At 45.1% G+C, this 19,909-nt stretch overlaps 2 protein-coding genes across 6 annotated transcripts in view; one reads left to right on the top strand and one right to left on the bottom strand.

Annotated features, from left to right (window-relative positions):
* FLRT1 (fibronectin leucine rich transmembrane protein 1) overlaps positions 1-13,628 on the top strand; it is a 159,555-nt gene extending 145,927 nt beyond the window's left edge. For all 3 annotated transcript variants that reach the window (XM_081842934.1, XM_081842933.1, XM_081842932.1), the window contains 2 exons: positions 9,763-10,120; positions 11,378-13,628. In XM_081842934.1, coding sequence (XP_081699060.1) covers positions 9,815-10,120; positions 11,378-13,063 — 1,992 coding nt within the window. In that variant the 5' untranslated portion in view covers positions 9,763-9,814 and the 3' untranslated portion in view covers positions 13,064-13,628. The remainder of the gene's footprint in view (positions 1-9,762; positions 10,121-11,377) is intronic.
* Positions 1-19,909, bottom strand: part of MACROD1 (mono-ADP ribosylhydrolase 1) — a 311,747-nt gene that overhangs the window by 253,423 nt on the left and 38,415 nt on the right. The gene's annotated exons all lie outside the window — the stretch shown is intronic.

Here is a 19,909-nt window from a genome sequence, read left to right as displayed (position 1 = left end):
GCCTTTACTACCCTTCTGAGGCTGGGATTGATCACCTACCCCCACCCCTGTGTAAAAGTAAGAACAAAAAAAGACGTTGCTGTGTAAGACATTGTTGGTTTGCCTTCCATAGCTTCCCTCTTGTAAAAAGGAAGTTAAAAAAATAATAATTAAAGGATGCTACCTCGTTGCTTGCTTGCCCTTCCTCCTTTCCTTTGATAAAAAAGGAGAGATTGGTGGGATGGGGGCTTTGGGGGGGCCCTTCTGTGTCACAATAGGGGGAAATGAAGGGGGGAGATTTAACAGTTGCTACCTGGATGCTGGAAATGGGAAATTGGGTGGTTGTTGTGAGGTGAAAATGATGGGGAGGGTAGGTGCTTGTCGTTAAACAGTGCAAGCAAATGCGTGTCTACTCAGAAGCAGGCCCTAGTGAATTCAATGGTGCTTATTTCCAGGAAAGTAGAAGTGAGTAGCTGAACTGAGTGGGGCTTACTCATGCATACAATTGCAGCTGGCCCTCAGAGTGGGGAAGGAGATACAACTTGACACTAGTAAATTACATAAATTATTCTTAAATTAGTAGAAAACAGACTAAATTGTTAATCATATGCAAGTTTAATTAATATTTTTACTATATCCGCTACTTTTGTAAATTTTAAATTTGCCCCTAAAACTGCATGGAACATTAATATATTCTCCAGAAATCTTTAATGGTTTAGTTGAAGCATGCTATCATTGAGGTAATTGTCATATGATTATATGCATCAAATTTAGATTTTTGTTGTTGTTGTTCAATATTTTCCCAGATTATTTGTATTCAATATGTCTCATCACTGTATTTTGGATTGTCCTGGACCTGAATACCACTATTTGGTATCCAAGCCCCAAACCAAAGTCCTGTTTGGATGGCTTGCCTGCTGAAGAAAGTGATGATTTCATCAGTGTGTGGTGATTTAGACCTGTAACCTAGTAGCAGTTGCCAGGACATAACCATGTTCACCTCTACATAGCTCCATCTTATTTCAGATATCGCAATGTTTAGCTGGTGATATATCAGGATATTGAAAACCATATATCACCCAGCCCCAATATGCAGGCCTCCTCCCACCACATAACACATTTACCCTCTCATAACAACAGGCATTTTGCTCACTTTTAACCAGGTCTCAATCAGCACTGCATAAATTGGCACCCATATTTAAGATCACTTAATACAGATTAGCTCCCCGCCCCTGGCTGCCATGAAACATTGTTATGCATATCCAGTGTGGTTGGATTAAATGGCGGATTTCTCTCCCCATTTTTTAAGCTCACTTTCATGGAAGCGTTTACACACTCCTGTGTTCTGTTTTTATTCCACATCCACCTATCCTGACAGGCTTTCACAATCGCCAGGGCAGATTAGAATCACCTCTGTTCCCCTCTTTTAAAAAGCTCTTCAGAAGAGTGGAAGGAGCCTAATCTTTTAAAGCTCTTTAACCACCTCAATAATACAGGTGGAGGCGTGACATTATGGTAGGAGCTAATCCATTTGTGAACCACAGCCTAATCCTAGCAGAACCCATGCCACAACAGTAACCAAATTTACTCTGTATTCTGATTGGTTTTTTAAAAATTATTTAACACTGGCTTGCAGAATTTTATTTTAGGCCAGGAATGCATCTGATACAACCGCCCTCCCCCCCTGCATTATTTAACATTATAGATGGCTATCCTAGACATGCAGTGGTTTTGAGATCATCACTGGATTTGCAAAAGAAGTAACATAGAGGAGAAAGCAGCAACTGTTGCTGTGAAGGTGTTTCACAATTAAGTCAGTTGTCCAACGGTGATTTAGGTCCACATTGCTCTGGTTAGAGAAAGTGGCAATAGCTCAGTGGTAGAGCACATGCTCTGAATTCAGAAGATATCTGGTTCAGTCTGCGGCATCTCTAAATAGGGCTGGGAAAGCCTCCCTGCTTGAAATCCAGGTGAGCTATTGCCAATCTGTGTCGACAATACTGAGCTACACAGACCAGTGAAGTGGTATTCAAGGTTAGTCTTACTCAGGGTAGGCTCATTAAAATTAATGTTCAAATTTTGTGCAAACGGATCAAAAAAGAGTGCTCAATAATCAGGTCATGTGGAAGCAACCATAGAAAATGGTTGAACGCTGAAAATTCAAGACAGATGAAAGAAAGTACTATTCCCCATAGGAGGCAGTGATGGCCACCAACATAGATGGCTGTAAAAGAGGATTAGACAAATTCAGGGAGTAGAGGGCTTTTGATGGCTACCAGTCACAATGGCTCGGCTCTGCTTTCACACTTCCTGGAAACCACAGGAGAGGAGAGTGCTCTTGTGCTCAGGTTGTGCTTGAGGTTTACCACAGGCATCTGGGTGGCCACTGTGAGAACAGGAAGCTGGATTAGATGAGCCTGTGGCCTGATCCAGCAAGCCCTCCTTGCGTTCTTGAAAGCCTTGCTAGGTCAGACCAGAAGTCCATCTAGCCAGCCTTCTATTTCCAAGCACTGACCAATCAGATGTGTCTAGGGAACTCCACAAGCTGGACAGGAAGGCAAGAGCCCTTCCCTGTCATGCAATCTTCAGCACATTGCTTTCAGAAGCATACTGCCATAGCACATGCAAGGTTCTATTTAGCAGTTGTGCCTAACAGGCACTAATAGAGAGCTGTCCTCCACAGATTGTTTGAAGCATTTGTTGGGAGGGCCCCAAACCTAGTACTGTAATGGCCTGATGCCCCAACAGGGCTGCTCTATCCCCTTTGCCTGGGGCACTTGAGAAGGCTGAAGGCAGGTTGATAAAATGATTGGACTGCATGTTCTGCCTCTTCCAGGTCAAAAGCGATGGCTCCCCATCAGGAGGCTTTGCCTGAAGAGACCACCCCACTACCCAAATATTTGAGCCGATGCTGGGTGAGATTACTACAGTCTTGGAAGAGGATTGTAGCTGTCCTCTCCTCCATATTTCCTGCTTCATCCGTAGCCAGTCCTGTCTCCCTTCCCAGTAATCTCATCCCTTAATACAGCCAGAGATTGATTGCATTAGCCCGCTTAGCAGCAGTATCATGCTGTGGGGCTCAGAGCCACTCCTGAAAGGTTAAAAACATTGTCTACAGCAATTTGGGAAGTTTTGAATGGGGGAGGGATGAAGGGAAATCCCACGGTGACTTTATTTTAGTGGGATCTGCACCGCTTTTTGCAAAAAGACTGGAAACCGTGTCCAGTTGGTCTCTCTTATCTGACACCATGAAATATTGGGCTATAAAGGATTTTATGTTCCATAATGGAGAGAATATGGCCAAAGTAAGAATAAGCCAGAGGGAGATAGAAAAGTGGGGGGGGGGGGTGGAAGAAGGTGGTGGGAGAAAGAAAAAGGAAATGTAAAATTTATAGAGGAATTGAATGCATAATGAAGTCAAGGCAAGTGAGTGGTTTCTAGTGATTTAATGGGCACTGGCCCAGCAAGACACCTTGCCGACTCAAATCTTCCATGAAAAGGGCCTTGTAAAAAATAACATTGGAAGGAGTTTAACTCAGCCGAGGTTAAAAGGGATGCGCAGGAGCCCTGTAAAGTGTCGCCTCCTGTAGCGGAAGCTGCCAGTGTCCCGCATGAGTGAGTGCCCAGCTTGGGGGAAGCAGGGATGAAAAGTCAAAGCTGGAAGGACAGAGGATGGATGGAGCATATGTGGTGGGGTGTGGGGCTGGGAGAACGGCTTGATGAGCACGGAGGCTGGGGCAATGGATTAGCGACTGAAGAAGTGAATTAACAGGGAGAGAGAACAGATGAATCTGTTTCCATATTTTTTTTAAAAAGTGATTCTGCTCTGAGTTCATTTCCCCATCCCTTTTTAATGTATTTTATTTGCTACAAAAAGGAGCTGTTCTTGCAAGAATTGCATAGAAATGGGTGGAACAGGACCAGAAGGAAGTTTGTACATGTGAATCTGCTTTGTACTGAGTCAGACCCATTGGTCCACCTTGCTCAGTATTGTCCACACTGACTGGCAGAGGCTATCCAGCGTTACAGACGGGATGTTCCCATCCCTACTTGAAGAGGCATTGAACTGGGAATCTTCTACAGCCACAGAGCCATGGCCCTAGCAGAACTCCCCAACAGCAAAATGCAAAACAAAATTAAAAATCTAACCTTTTAGGAGCCAATAGCATCTTTTGTTTCAATCACCCAGCACAAGAAAATATAAGTTTTCATTTGGCAGACATCTGTCTCTCAGCCCTCAAAGATAGATAAATGCAGACCGTGAGTTATTTGCATATGCGGAGCCTAGGAAGATGCCTTCTACCAGGTCAAACTATTTGTCCAGTGTAGCTTGCTCTTGACTGGCTGTCCAAGGTATTGGACAAAGATGGGTCCTTCCTGTCACCTGATGCCCAATTTTTTCAACCAATAATACCAGGAATCAAATCTGGGACCTTCTAAATACAAAGCAGGTGCTCTGCCACTGAACTACACACTGCTGCAATGCTGTGCTTTTACAGATGTGGAATTCAGCTTCCCTTAGCACAGACGTTTGAGTATCTTCTTGTAGGGAGGTGCAGGAGAGTGTATAAACAGCCCCCAACCATGGGATTTTACTCTTCCTTTTTCTTTTATTAAGCACTCTCCTTTTATCACCGTCCCATCTTAACTCAGGTCCTTTAAGACTCTGAAGCACTCTAACATCATCACCACTGAATGCTATGGCAAGAGGAATAGGCCAGTCTCCTCTAGGAAGCTGCGTTATATCAAGTCAGACTACTGGTCCATCTAGCTCAGTATTGGCTACGCTGACTGGGAGCAGCATCCAAGGGTTTTAGGCAGGGGTCTTGCCCCAGCCATACCTGGAGATCCTATTGGGTTTTTTTTTTTCTGCAGGGGACTCTTCTGCATGCAAAGCAGATGCTCAGCTACTGAGCTGAAATCCTCCTCTTCCTAGATAACCTGTTTATTCAGCATTCATCCTGATTTGCTTGCACAAAGCTTTTGTGGAGTTTATACAGTACTTCCTCTTCGCTAATGGTTTATTTGCACTGAGGTTATACAACTAATAAACAGTCATTCTTCTTTGTTTGAAGGGAGGTTATAGGTTTTCCTGTCATTCTGTTGTCATCCCACACTTTTCTTTGTGTTTCCCCATCTCTTTTCTAACTGCAAAATCTCTGCTGTTGTTAAAGTGGATTTGTTGGGCCAAGGCCCTTTCATCCACTATACCTAAATTCCTGACATGTGAATCCTTTCTACAAAAGAGCGACAGCTGGGAGACAGCCCTAGAATACAGATCTCAGGGTCGTGGGTTTGAGCCCCACATTCGGCAAAAGATTCCTGTATTGTAGGGAGTTGGACTAGATGATCCCCATTGTCCCTTCAAACTCTACAGGTCTATGATTCTATTATCCCTTTGCCCTGCCAAGCTTCCATTTGTTCCTTCCGCCACTCCTTACCCCCTCTTTTGTTGCTTCCTTTGCTTTCTTCCCACTCTCAGGGAGAGATCCAAGAGAATAAAAACCGAGGCCATAAAGCAAAGCGATTTACTGGCCTTAATTTGATAGGCTACATAAACCGTGTAATATAAACAACAGGGGCATAAAGGAGCAGCCAAAAGAGGTGGTTAAAGCGACAGGCGCCTTTCAGGCCTCCATCTCCGAAGCCAGGCCTTTTCTCCCTCGCTCTCCAAAGGTCTTTTATGCAATGTAATTGGGAATCTGATGAGCAGCAGTGAGGAAGCTGCAAGGGCACTCATTCCCCCGCCCAGCCCCCCATCCAACTCCTGAAACGCTGCTATTTCCATTTTCAGCAGAAGGGGAAGAGCATTTCAGGCCATCTAACAACTTTGGTCAAATAGCCAAGCCTCTATGTACCTCCTCCCGCCAAAAGGAACTCCACCAGATTTGGTGTGCCCAAATTCTGAGTTGATTCTGCAAGTCCTTAGAAATATTATGCACGGTTACAAAAAAAAACCCAAAAACCTGCAGATGCAACACAGGAGATAGATAGATCTAATTAGAGGGATGAGGAAACTCTGGCCCTCTATTCTTTGGACTACAGCTCCCATCATCCCCGACACTGGCCATGCTGGCTGTGAGAGCTGTGGTCAGCAACATCCGGAGAGCCACAGGCGGCCCACCCCGGCTTATATTTTCTGATGTGAACCTCATCATCTAAGAAGAGCCCTATTGGATCATGCCAGTGGCCCATCTAGTCCAGCATCCTGTTCTCACAATGGCCAACCTAATGCCTGTGAGAAGTCCACAAGCAGGACCTCTGCGCATTACAGCGCTTTCCCCACTTGTGATTCTCTAGCAACTGGTATTCAGAAGCTTAAGTGCCTCCAATAGAGGAGGAAGAACGGAGCCACCATGGCTATTAATGGCAACTGATAGCCTTGTATCCTCCAGTTATTTGTCTGAACAAAAGTTATTTGTGAGTGCAAATTCTATAGCTGAACTACTAGGTGAAGAAGTACTTTAGAAGTCCCCCACTTGAAAGCAAAGTGGCAGGAGGCAACACATGAATCCTTTGGTGTAGTTAGCAAACTACACTTCACAGGATTATTTGGGGGAAGTCGTGACTATGAAAAATGGTACAATACTTTTCAAAATGTATGGTGTAAATGGGGCCTTAATGTATGCAAGATTGAGGCTTCCCAGAGGTTGTGATTGTTGCATGTCAGTTTTCCCACTCTATATGGTCGTCTTAAGAGGGATTTATAATGCCACTGCAAGCCGCTTCTCCAGTCTGACCTGACAGATGCTACCAAAAGGGTTTAGCACTGGGAGCCGCGCCTATAGATTGAGTGACAGGGCTGCTCCCTTTCTTTCAATCTGGTGGTAGAAGTACAGAGGCCTGGCCTATATGTATCAAACCACCAGGATATAAATTTGGCTATTTCTGTGCTGTTTACACTAAGATGTCCACAAAGAGAACATGGATCCAAGTTGACTTTGTCCCTTGTTTTTTTTTGGGGGGGGGGAGGATTGGAGGAAAGAGGATACAGTGGTACCTCGGGTTACATACACTTCAGGTTACATATGCTTCAGGTTACAGACTCCGCTAACCGAGAAATAGTGCTTCAGGGTAAGAACTTTGATTCAGGATGAGAACAGAAATCGGGCTCCAGCGGCGCAGCAGCAGCAGGAGGCCCCATTAGCTAAAGTGGTACTTCAGGTTAAGAACAGTTTCAGGTTAAGAACGGATCTCCGGAACGAATTAAGTACTTAACCCGAGGTACCACTGTACTTCAAAAGAAAAAGGAAAAAGTACATTCACCTGCTACATTTTTTAAAATACCGAACTGCTTCCCCTTGTTAGGGTGTTTGTCTGGTGTGTGTGTTTTGAATATAAACAAATTGCTGTGATTGTTAATAACCCACTTTTCCTTTCTACCAAAACCCAGTCCTACTCCCATCCCACTTAACTCACAACCCCAAGAAAAAGTTAAATGGGAAAAAGGAGAGAAAGTGGATACAGAAGACTTAAAGGACTGACAGTGTTGATACAGAGAGAATCAGACTGCCAGTCTCTGATAAAGCCCAAGCAGACCTGCCAAATTACTTGAAACTTTTCAATATTTTATTAAGGGTTGTATTCAACAAAGACTGGAAATTAGCAGACCTGTTAGGCTGCATTCATTAATGGCAATGAGTCCACTCTGTGTAGTACTAACACTGGATACAACTTTTAGTCTATACCACCACCACCCTTTGCTGTTTGAGCCAACATGTGTGTGACCGATTACTCGGCCTCAAGACCAATAGGCAACTTCCAGCATTGCAACACCATGTGCTTGGCTGCTAGTGTGGCTCTCAGCAACTAACATCTCCAAGCAAATGACATGCCCAGCACTCTGACAGGTCTATCCCAATCACACATACAAAAAAATCTATGTACAAGGTGTGTCGAGGACCATATAGAACTTAAACTAAGCTTTGTCTCCAAAAGGGGAGAGACCATGCACTGTAAAGATGACAGACCAAGATAGTTTCACCCTTTTGTCAGAGGTGGCAAAGAAGCAGCATGTGCAATGCCATCACCCCTGTTCTATTACATGCTGTCTTTCGGGGTGGAGGGGATTTGCAGGGAAGGAGGCATATTGAAGTTTATGGCAAAATGGCAGATTTCCACACACTGGTCTTGTTCCAAATGCAGGAGGATTCCTTAGTCAGTAACTCATTCTCCATTTCCAGATAGTCTTGAACAAGACACAGCAAGCCAGTAGAGCTGAGGAACCTGAATAAAGCTTGTAGGCCAACCCAGGACTTTGGCTAAATTCAGAGCAGGGATCTGGGTAAGACTCATTGTGCATTTGAGAACTGTAGTTGTTCCAGCAAAATGAACACACAGGCCAAGCTGAGATTCTTGCAGCCTTCTCTTATGGTCTTTTCCTCCTGCTTTGTAGTCAGTCAAGATCAGGGTGGAAAACCATTGACTTTCCCAGATATTGCGGCATTATAACTCCCATCAGCCCTAGTAAGCACAGCCAACAGCAGGGGATGATGGGAGCTATAGTTCTGCAGCACCTGGTCTAGATGATCTCCACTGGTACCCTTCTGATCTTGGGACTTTAAAACAAATGCCCAGGTCACCATCAACACTGAAATCCTTTCATGGGGAAAGGCATGACTCTGATTAAAATCCAATTAAAAATCCAATCAATGGTTTCACACCAATTAAAGTTGTTGTTTTAAAAGGCATTCAAAGCCTTTCAGGTACTTAGCTATCAGACTTTGGCATTTCCTAACAAGGTTAACACACAACTTCCCCATTGTGTCTATTGACTCACACAAGTTGTTAGCATGTGCCAGTTATTTACACCTTTAGTGGGGCCTTTCTTCCAAGCTTATTTATCCTGCTAGATGTTGGCACCAGATTCAAGGCCCTAATGGAGACAATTTAGGCATGCAAACAGTAACTCTTCCTGGACATTTTATCACTTCAGATCATGGCTTGGGGAAAACTTTATGAATGAGTTTTCCTCCTGCATGAAATGAAACCTTCCAATGCCCATAGAAATCAAGTGCATCAAGGAGAAGGGTTTCAGCCTTGCCATCTCCAACCAGTGCTGGCTTTTTTCAAGCAGGGAACATTTGATGATGGGGTCAGCGGGGGACACCTGCAGTCAGAAGTGGCATAGTATGGGGCAGGCAATACCACATATTGTCTGTGCAGTAAACTCAGTCCAGTCTAATCAAAGTCATGTGGGTGCTGTTTGTGGTTTATGCTGCATTGAGGGGGAAAGGCGCTCTGTAAATGCTTATCGTCACTTAATAAAACATTGGTTCTTAAGGGACTCAAGGTGGTGCCCTCCAGACATTTTGGACTACAACTCTCATCGGCCACAGACAGCATGGCCAGTCAGGAAATATGGGAATTGTACTCCAGAACATCAGGAGGGCACTACGTTGGCTACCTTTGCCCCTACTCTAGTATTACAAGAACCCTGTGGAGGCAGGCTGAGCTAAGACAGAGTGAATTGGTCCAAGATCGCTTGCTGAGTGGGGATTAGAACTTTGCAACATCCCACATCTGCTATATCATGCTGGCTTTCCATATATAAATGAGTTTGCTCTTTATATACCCTAGGGTTGAAACCCTGGATTTGAAGACATATTCTGGAGCTAAGCCCTGGTTTTGAATTAAATGCTAACTTGGTAGTCAGGGAGGGAGGGAGGGAAACTAACTGCATGGCAGGGGTGCTAGGCTCCCCCTGCATCTTTTCACCTTGAGACCAAAAAAAAACAACAAAAAAACAAGACTATAAATAAAATTAAAACATTCCATCTGCAGGTTCCAAAAGCCTAACCGCAGGACAGCCTAGCACCAACCACCCCTGCGAACCATGGCGACCACCTCACCCACAGCCGCTGTGGTGACAGCCACCGTGGTGACAACAGCAGCTGCCATGGACTTGCGTGACTGGCTGTTCCTCTGCTACGGCCTGGTTGCCTTCCTGAGCGAAGTGATTGACAGCACCACCTGCCCATCTGTTTGCCGCTGCGACAACGGCTTCATTTATTGCAATGACCGGGGCCTGACCTCCATCCCAGCTGACATCCCGGATGATGCCACCACCCTATACTTGCAGAACAATCAGATCAACAATGCCGGCATCCCCTCCACCTTGAAGAAAAAGCTAAATGTTCAGGTTGTACAACAGGGGAACTTTACTTTTGGAAAGAGGGTGGCTGATCTTCATTAATGAGCTGAGGCTGAATGTGGCTTGACCCAACTTTTTCTCCCCTTCAGAATTCTTAAATAGTAGCTGTAGAAATCTTTGGTTTATGAAACTCAGTGGTAGGCCATCAGCTTTGCATGCAGAAGGTCCCATGTTCAATCCACAGTGGAATCTCCAGTAGGGCTAGGAGAGACTCCTGTCTCCAACCCTCATCAGCTGCTGCCAGTCAATATAGACAATATTGCACTTGGTGGGCCAATGATCTGGCCTCATAAAAGGCAGCTTCCTATGTTCCTAAAGGTGAGGCCCAGCCCATGAAATATTAATAGCAGACTTATAGATGCCTGCTGAAAATGTTTGTGTTTTGACTGGCCTATCCTGAAGTGATTTGATTGCATCTGTTTTTAAATTTCATTGTTTTTAATTATTTTTAAATGTATTTTTTTATTTAAAAAATGGCTCTGGTTCAATGTTTTTCATCTTCAGTTAAAAGGATATCAAGGAGCAGAGGCCAATAAATACCTCTAATTTGTCCAAGGCCTTAAAGTGCCACTGCTAACAGGAATACACCAGAATTGGGAGTTGTTGGACTCCCATCAGCCCCAGCCAAAATGGTTAGGGGTTGATGGCAGTTGTATTCCAGAAATATCAGGAAGGTCACAGGTTCCCCGCTCCTAAATTATGTAATGTTGGGCTAGATGCACCAGTGGCCTGACCCCATGAAAGGCAGGTTCCCACAGTGCCCAATTGGTCCAGGTCCTTAGACTTTGGAGAAAATGTGTGGGGCTAGAGATTAAACTTTTTCTTTTTCTTTTTTATTTTGAGTAGATACACCCAAATCCATGTTGGAATTCAAAATATGTTCACATTTTAGATTCCATGTGGATTTTTGGTTTTGAGAAGGGTTCTGGGGTATGTTTAGCAGCATACTTTGATTTTTAGCACAGGGTTGGAATTTACACACTAGGTTTGAAGCTCAAGTTCCCTCGCCTGTTTAATGCCAAGTAATATTTTTTTAAAAATGTAATAATTTAAACACCTTTTCCTTGTGGTAAGTTCATGATTTCTAGGCTGATGACAGGCATTTTAATATGGACTAACTGGAACCCAAATTGCTCAGGTTTGAGGAAGTGTTAAATGCAGCTTTTAAAAAAACAAAAACTTGCACACCATTTCCATTCTCTAATTCTGCCCTGTTGAATTTCCTCTTAATTCAATTCCCATCAGGTCATCTACCTCTATGAAAATGACCTGGATGAGTTCCCCATCAATCTGCCCCGTTCGTTGCGGGAACTTCACCTTCAGGACAACAACGTCCGAACCATCGCCCGAGACTCCCTGGCGCGCATCCCTCTCCTGGAGAAGCTGCACCTGGACGACAACTCCGTCTCCACTGTCAGCATTGAAGACGATGCCTTTGCGGACAGCACACGCCTCAAGTTGCTCTTCCTCTCTCGCAACCACCTCAGCAGCATCCCCTCTGGCCTGCCCCGCACCCTGGAGGAACTGAGGCTGGACGACAACCGCATATCCACCATCCCCCTCCATGCCTTCAAGGGGCTGATCAGCTTGCGGCGCCTGGTGCTAGATGGCAACCTCTTGGCCAACCAGCGCATTGCAGACGACACCTTCAGCCGCCTCCAGAACCTCAGCGAGCTCTCGCTGGTGCGCAACTCTCTGGCAGCCCCACCTCTTAACCTGCCCAGCGCTCATCTGCAAAAGCTGTACCTCCAAGACAATGCCATCAGCCACATCCCCTACAACACCCTTTCCAAGATGAGGGAACTGGAGAAGCTGGACCTGTCCAACAACAACCTGACCACTCTGCCCAAGGGTCTCTTTGATGACCTTGACAGTCTCTCCCAGCTCCTGCTGAGGAACAACCCCTGGTACTGTGGCTGTAACCTCATGTGGTTGAGGGACTGGGTCAAGGCCCGGGCTGCTGTGGTGAATGTGAGAGGGCTGATGTGCCAAGGCCCCGATAAGGTCAGAGGCATGGCCATCAAGGACATCACCAATGAGATGGATGAGTGCTTTGACGTGGGCCCGCAGAGCAATTCGGGAGTGGTGGTGGCAGCCAAGACGACTGCCAGCAATGCTGCTGTCACAACCCCGCAGGGCTCCCTTTTCACCCTCAAGGCCAAGAGGCCTGGCATCCAACTGCCAGATTCCAATGTTGACTACCCAATGGCCACCGGCGCTGGAGCCAAAGCACTGATTCTGAACGTCAAGCCACTAACCGCTGACAGCATCCGCATCAGCTGGAAGGCAATGCTCCCGGCAGCCTCTTTCCGCCTGAGCTGGTTGCGCCTGGGCCACAGCCCAGCCGTGGGCTCAATCACAGAGACCCTGGTACAAGGCGACAAGACAGAGTACTTGTTGACAGCCCTGGAGCCCAAGTCCACCTATATCATCTGCATGGTCACCATGGAGACGGGCAGCACCTATGTGCCTGATGAGACCCCAGTGTGTGCCAAGGCCGAGACGGCAGACATGTACAGCCCCACCACCACCCTCAACCATGAGCAAAACATGGACCCAATGGCTGGGCTGCCATTGGCAGGGATCATTGGCGGGGCAGTGTCCTTGGTCTTCCTCTTCCTAGTCTTGGCTGCCATCTGCTGGTATGTCCACCGGACGGGAGAGCTGCTGACACGGGAGCGAGGCAGTCGGAAGAAAGATGACTATGTGGAGTCGGGCACCAAGAAGGACAACTCCATCCTGGAAATCAGAGGCCCTGGGTTGCAGATGCTTCCAATCAACCCACACCGGGCAAAGGAGGAGTACGTCATCCATACCATATTCCCATCCAATGGAACCAGTCTTTACAAAAGCACCCACACCATCGGCTACGGCACAACCCGTGGGTACAGAGACGGTGGAATTCCAGACATAGACTACTCGTATACATGATGTAGAATCCCCTCCCTCCTCCCACATACATCCCTCCTGATCCCCTCAACTGCCCAACCACTTCTCTGTTTTTACCCCCCCCCCATCCACACACACAAACACGTACACCAAGGTTTTGTTTTTTTTGCCAATGTGGGGAAAAAAAGGCAAAACACAAAAACTATTTTCCAAGCAGAACCAGGTGGAACAAAAGGGGAGGGGAAGAAAGTTTTACAAAAAAAAGAAAAAAGAAAAAGCAAACAAAAACAAAGCCTATTTTGTAGAAAACCAACAAAAACACACACAAAAGTTTTTAAAAAAGTAGACATGGAGTGGAGCAAAGACATAATTTATATTTAATATACCAGATTAAAAAAATACATAAACATACAACTCAGACCATCAAGGAACATTGGGTTGTTGTTGGGTCCCACCCCTCCCCCTGAGGGGGGCAGGGGGAAGACCTGGAAGAAGGGAAGGGGGAAAGTGAAAATGAAAAACAAAAATGCTACCTGTTTTATCTTTCTTCCTGTATAAATCCTCTATTTTGTTCAGGAGTTAGATTATAAAAAAACATCAAAATGTCTTTCCTGGCGGCTAAACTGTTGACTGCATAGGGGGGGAGGGGGCCCGTGCGAATCTGCTTCCATTTCTCCTTTTGCATTCCATAACTCTGCTTTCCTTACAGGTTCCAAATTTGTCATGCAAAGTTGAGCAACAACCACCACCACAACAAAATAAGCATTGGCAATATATATATATCTTTCTGGAGTTCTGAAACAAGACCCTAACCCCAAACCTGCCCCTTCCACACCTGACTCAAGTTTCCCCTCAGCCCCTTTCTGCAAGACTCAGAATCCGTGAACTTTGTTCTTCTGCTCAACACAGACTGATCATAAGAGAAATCTCTGTTTGGTTACCTCCTCACCCATCTATCCTTTGGGACAATCATTCAAGAATATTCTCTTTGTAGGAATAACTGCAACTCGTAGCTCTTTGTCTTTTTAGCAAAAAGAAAGAAAAAAGAAAGAAAGAAACTGACATGGAAATGGGAGATGGGCCAGCGTCTTCCAACTCGCAAGATGTTCCTTCCAAGGTGGGGGCTCTGGAAATCCTAAATGAATCTCAGGTTCACATTTAGAGTGTGAATGGTTTTTGAGATGTTAAGGAAAGACGAGAAAAGCAGGATTTTGGTTCAAGTCCTTTTCTTTTGCATCAACTCAGAAAATGACCAGCTAGGCCTTTTTCAACAGCTCATCACTAAGATGGTCGAGGGTTTCTGTTGGTCTCCTACTGTATGCATTTATTTTTTGCCTCCTCCCTGATGGGATAAGGTTTGAGCGTCCAGCTGACAATCTATACATTTTTGCAGGTGTTGGGCACAGTGGCAGGCCCTTGAGGCCACATCCAATTCCCTGACAGGTGTTTATGATTATTTGGCAATCCAAAGCAAGGGGCAAAAGCAGGTGGAGTACTGAGCCCCTGGCAAATGGCCACCACATGTGGTTGGTGGCCTGACTTCACATTGGCCAGTGTGGATATCTGAACAGCCCCATGTTGGAATTTGGTTCTTCCCCTGCCCAAGAGCAAACTCAAAAGTTGCAGAGGTGTTAGTATAAGAGATTCTCCTGCTCAAATCAGGAGGCTTAAAGGAAATTCAAACCCACATCCACCCTGTGTTTGAACACCTAAAGTTTTGCCACTTGCTATAGTTGAGCCAGTATGACAACCTGCATGTCTGCCTGACTGAGTTTTTCAGATCTTGTGAATTGCTGGGAGGATGAGAGACAAGAAAGGGGCTGTGAAATGAGCAGTAATGCACGTATCCCGAGTCTGTGTGAGGCTCCTGGATCTGATCCCCAGTATTGCCGGTGGTGCACTTTCAGGAAAAGGGCTGGGAAAGTTTGGAGAAACTTGGGGAGGTGCATCTTTGAATCTGGTTGATGGACCACTGGTCTGAATTCGTAGGAGAGAGCTTTGCTGTTCCACATGATGGTCAGGTTTGCACATGTTTGTCCCCCCAAAAGTGCAGATGTAGATTAAAGAGGCCCACAAGACTTTTGGGATGGATGGGTGTGGTGAGGAACTGGGTCACATCCATCTAAGTCCCAACTAACAGTAGAGTGGGTCCACTCAAAGAATGACTTAGGTGGATACAACCCATTACTTAGCTGGAAAGTGTCACGAAGCAAGGAAGGGGAGGGGAAAACAGATGGAGGATAAGTCCATCAAGAACTATTAAGCATGATAGTTGTGTGGAACCTCCATTTGTAAAGGTAGCATATCTTATGAGCGCCAGAGGCTAAGCACAAAATGTGCTTCTCAAAAGCATTGGGCTGGCCACCATTTGAATGAGGATGCTGAGTGAGATGAACCTTAGCTCTGGTTCAGCAAAGATTTTTGGAAATAGGCCCCCATTGAAGAAGTTTCCCCCTTATGGGAGCCCTTTTAATTTACATCTTGCCATTAATATTTACATCTTAATTTACAACTTGCCATTAATATTTAAGTATTTCTTCAAGTCCTGAGAGAAAATACTTCTCCCCACATATCACTGGATGGGCAATTCTGTAGCACCAGGCAAAGGGGATATACTTCCCTCCTCAATAAATTCACTCCAGGAAATAAAAGCCCCCAACATAAGCCCTAGGCCAGGGTTGGAACAACTTCATACCAAATGTCGCCCAGCAGTTACATAAAGTGACCTGCCAGGGTCTTGAACCCAACACCACCTTCGCACCCATTTTTATAGTCCAAAGTAGGCAGCAAAAACGATAATTTAAAAGTTCCTTGTGGGCCACCATATACAGCCAGGAGACTGTGTTTCAAGTAACTGCATTGTGTTACTTAAGCATCCACAGTACAGTACCTTTGGAAGGCAAGAGAACGTGAGGGGGACATAACCAGTTGGATCCACCTCTGGTGAGCCCCTTGCCCCCCCCCCCGCCCCCCAGATCCAGCAGTGACCAGTTGCCACTGTTTGACTTGCTGGGTTGCAAGTTGTGCAGGCCTGACCTCTACTTAGGTTTGGGTAGAATTTAAAGCATTCCCCCACTCCAAAATCCTGATCTTGACAAGCAAAACAAACTCATGGAGGAAAGTAATTAGAAGTCACTTTAGGTGTCATTCGACATGCAGCTTCTCTCTTTTTGCACGCCTTCTGCTGTGTACAAGAATGTGCAGTGTTTCAACCCCTTAATTTCTGCAAATGGCAATAAATGGGATTAGTTGGCTAACTGGAGAGCAAGGCAATAAACACGCCATTAGAGGCATCTTTCAGTGGGATTCCTTCTCCTGGCCAGCGGGGCTCTCTGACAGCCCGGCATTCCTTAATAGCAACAATAACTGTTCAGGGGAGGAAAAGATGCATTTCAAGGGGCTTGTGACAAAACAAAGTGACTGAGGAAGCAGGGTGGGCAATGAACACTCAGAAAAGGGAAAACATTAAAAGCCTGGCCAATTATCAGCAGAATGGCATTTGTGTCCATCAACTCCCGCAATGAGCAACGCATCCCTCTCTGGGTTGCAGTTCCCCTCTAGATTTACCAATTTATCCCACAGTGCCTTTGGCTTAACGGACTTTTGCACCGTCTTCTAACACAGTCCTTATTGGCACTTCCTGTATCACACTGAAATTGTTTTCTGCTCTAAAATTGCCAGTGCTATGCACAGAAAACCAGGGATAGAGGTGTGCTCCTATCATAATGGCCTATAGCAGGCTTACATTTAATACCAGATGTTCCAGCCGTGCAAGATTCTAGTCCCCATCTATTGCTATGTATAGCAATATACATGTCACAGGTTAGGAAATAGAGTGAGATAAGGCACTTTCCTAATACGTCCAAGGAAGCCTGTGGGGTTTTTTTTTTTCAGTTTCATAAAGCTCTAGTGCTTATCTGTGTTGGGAGCTCAAATTTAGAAGAATCCGGACTTTTTTTATATATATACTGCAGATCTATGTATGATGTACATAGTAAAAGTTCAAGGCAAATACTGCTTCTCTAGGGGTATTTCCAGACATGTTTATTGTGACGTTGGTGCTCCTCACACATGCAGAGGTTTTTTTCCCCTTGCAGCATCTGTACAGTGTAATTTGCCTCAAAATCCCAGATCATTTTACCCCACCCCACCCCCCATTTAATCTGGATTTACTCTTTCCAGGGAAAATATTAAGTGTTTTTTTTATTTAAAAAACTTGCAAATGATCCGTTTGCAAATTAAGACCACATCTGGAAGCAACCTAGGTTGCAGTCTAGCAACCCCAGATAGTGTATTGCAACCCCAGATAGCCCCAAGTCTGCCACTGGTTTGCCTGCCCACGAGTAAGCCTAGTTAACAAGGGGACACCTTGTCATGTATTTCCAAGCAACAGAGTGGTACCCTGCCCCTCAGGTAACCTCACTATTCCTGTGCAGAGCTTTGCACAAGGCAGTTGTGCCAAGATCAGCACAGAAGCAAAGAGGAACTGTCCTAGATTGAAGAAGGGGAAATGATGCAAAATAAAATAAGGGAGAGAGAGAAAAGGAATGCAACAAGAAACAAGGACGACACCATTAATCTCTTGGAAAACAGCAAAATGTCAGGCAACTCAGGCAGGACCTAATGGAGAGCACAGGCGGGCAGTAATAAAGGCTAGGTGGGAGAAGTCACAATTCTGGAACAGACCAAGTGCCCTTCCCCCTGTAAGGAAAAAAAATGCTGTTAAGACTCCAAATCCTATCAGCCCCACCCAGAATGACCTAGTGGTCAGGGATGGTGGGAATCCAACAGCATCTGGAGGGCCATGGTTTCACTATCTGTAGTCCAAAGAGACAGGTGCTCACAGCTCCAATTCTGTAATCACAGATACTCTGCATAAAATGCATGCACACCTCTCTCTCTAGCTATATATCCCAACCCTTGGTTCTCAGTATGCAAATTTATGCAGCTCATTAGCAGCACACTGAAATAACCAGTGGGGGGGAACAAGCCGTCCACGGAAGTCATTTTGGAAAGAAGCAGTGGGTGGGTGGGTAGCTTGTTTCTTTCCTATTAAACACCATCAACAAGGAAAACGCAAACAACAAAAATTACAAAAGAGTGCTCCAGGCCAGCTAATGTTTATATGCTAAACATCACTTTACACAATCCGGGCCTTGGACCCAACGAGTCAGTCTCGCCTCCCGTGAAGTGTAATTTTATTAAGTGTTTAACTCTATATACAGTACTTAACAAACAGAGCTAATGTGAGCACGCTCTTGGGGAGGATGCATTTAGCACAATGCAAAAAAAAAAAAAACCACCTTAAAAACCTGCCTCTCCCTGCTGCTCATTAATTCAGGTGATTCGAGGGTTGTTTGGTGTGCGCCATTGCTGGCACACATGCAGAGTTTACAGTAACAAGCAATTTGCAGCTCAGCTTGCAAAGTTTTCATTTAGGAGAGCGAGCTTTTTAAAAAAGAAAGAAAAAAGAGAGTGAGCAAGAGAGGGCAGGGGTGGAAAACAGGAAAAGAAAGCAGCACTCAAGTTTGGCTTCCCAACCCAACCTACCCACTCCCCGGAATGTGGCAACAGATAGGTCTTAAGGACATGAGGATGGGAGGTCTCAGATTTTCAAAGAGGGTTCCTCAGGGATGTTGCGGCTGGAACCTGAACTTGATTCAGTTTGCATCTAAAGGCAAACCTACCTAATTAGCACTTTTCTGAAACAATATGTGAACTGAAAAATAGGCATACTTCAGAATGTGCACTTCTCCAAAAAATTTGCAATGCAGTTCTCCAGCCAAGTAATGTGTACAAAAAGGCCCACTGTGTGCCTAAAGATGTACAGTACTGTATGTATTAGTGAAAACATGCTAAAATGCATTATGTTAGGGGGAATCGCTTTGTAAAACTCTGAATATTAGGGGAAATTGCACACCCAAATGATGATATTAAGAGAAGTGTTGATGAATTTTCATTAGGGCTATTTAAAAAAAAAAGAACCACAAACATGATGTGGAAATTAGGAGAACTCAAGTTAAGATTGGAAACGAGAAAATAATAGAAAGCACTACTGGCTGATCCACTAATGCCTACTGTATATTAGATTCTAGCCCATTTGCTTTTTGTTGGGCAGGGCAGACATCTGGGAGATGGAGACTGAAAAAATAATCTGAAAGCGAATGCAAGCACATTGATCCACCAGCACTGTTTTTTTGCCACCAGTGTGGGATGCATTCCGATGCATGTTCCCATCTGCAACAAATTAGCATGCATGCCCCCCATCACAATAATAAGCATTCGTTTGGATATCTGCTTTGTCACTGAGAGAAAACCTAAGAACCCTGCATGCACATAAGCTGCTCAGAAAAGCAAAGCGATATCAGAAACAAATCACAGACCTTCCATAGAGCATGGAGAAGAAAAGGGGGAAGCTCTGGGCTGTATCCAACTAAGTTTTACTTAGAGTAGGCCCAATGAGATTAATGAACCTACGTTAGCCATGTTCAGCGACTTCAGGGGGTCTACTGTGAGTCAGACAACAATTGGATAAAACTGTCTTTGGAAATAAGAGAGGTTTTGCTGTTCCTTAAGTAAAACCAAGGCATTCTGTCTGCAGAGGGAAAATAGTTAAAGCTGACAGCAGCACACAAAAGAGGCTGAGAAAGCCAGTCTGGTCAAGGGGGCCCATGGCACAACTTCCAATCCATCGTCCCTGCAAGGCAGCATTACCCATCAAGCAGACTCAGCTATTTGTTCTGTCCATCCCATCTAACTTGACAGCTGCCTTGGGCTCTCCACTTCCTCAGTGGAAGAACACTTAACTATTCTGCAAGTGAGGTGTGTCCTAAAAACCCTTGCTCTTAATTCCACTTCCCTCTTTATTCTACTGCTCTCCTATCCCAG

The sequence above is a fragment of the Podarcis erhardii genome (assembly GCF_964252035.2).
Source record: "Podarcis erhardii genome assembly, chromosome: 15".
Classification (NCBI taxonomy): domain Eukaryota; kingdom Metazoa; phylum Chordata; class Lepidosauria; order Squamata; family Lacertidae; genus Podarcis; species Podarcis erhardii.
Note: the sequence above shows the minus strand (reverse complement) of the source record. Positions and strands in the feature narration are given on the sequence as shown.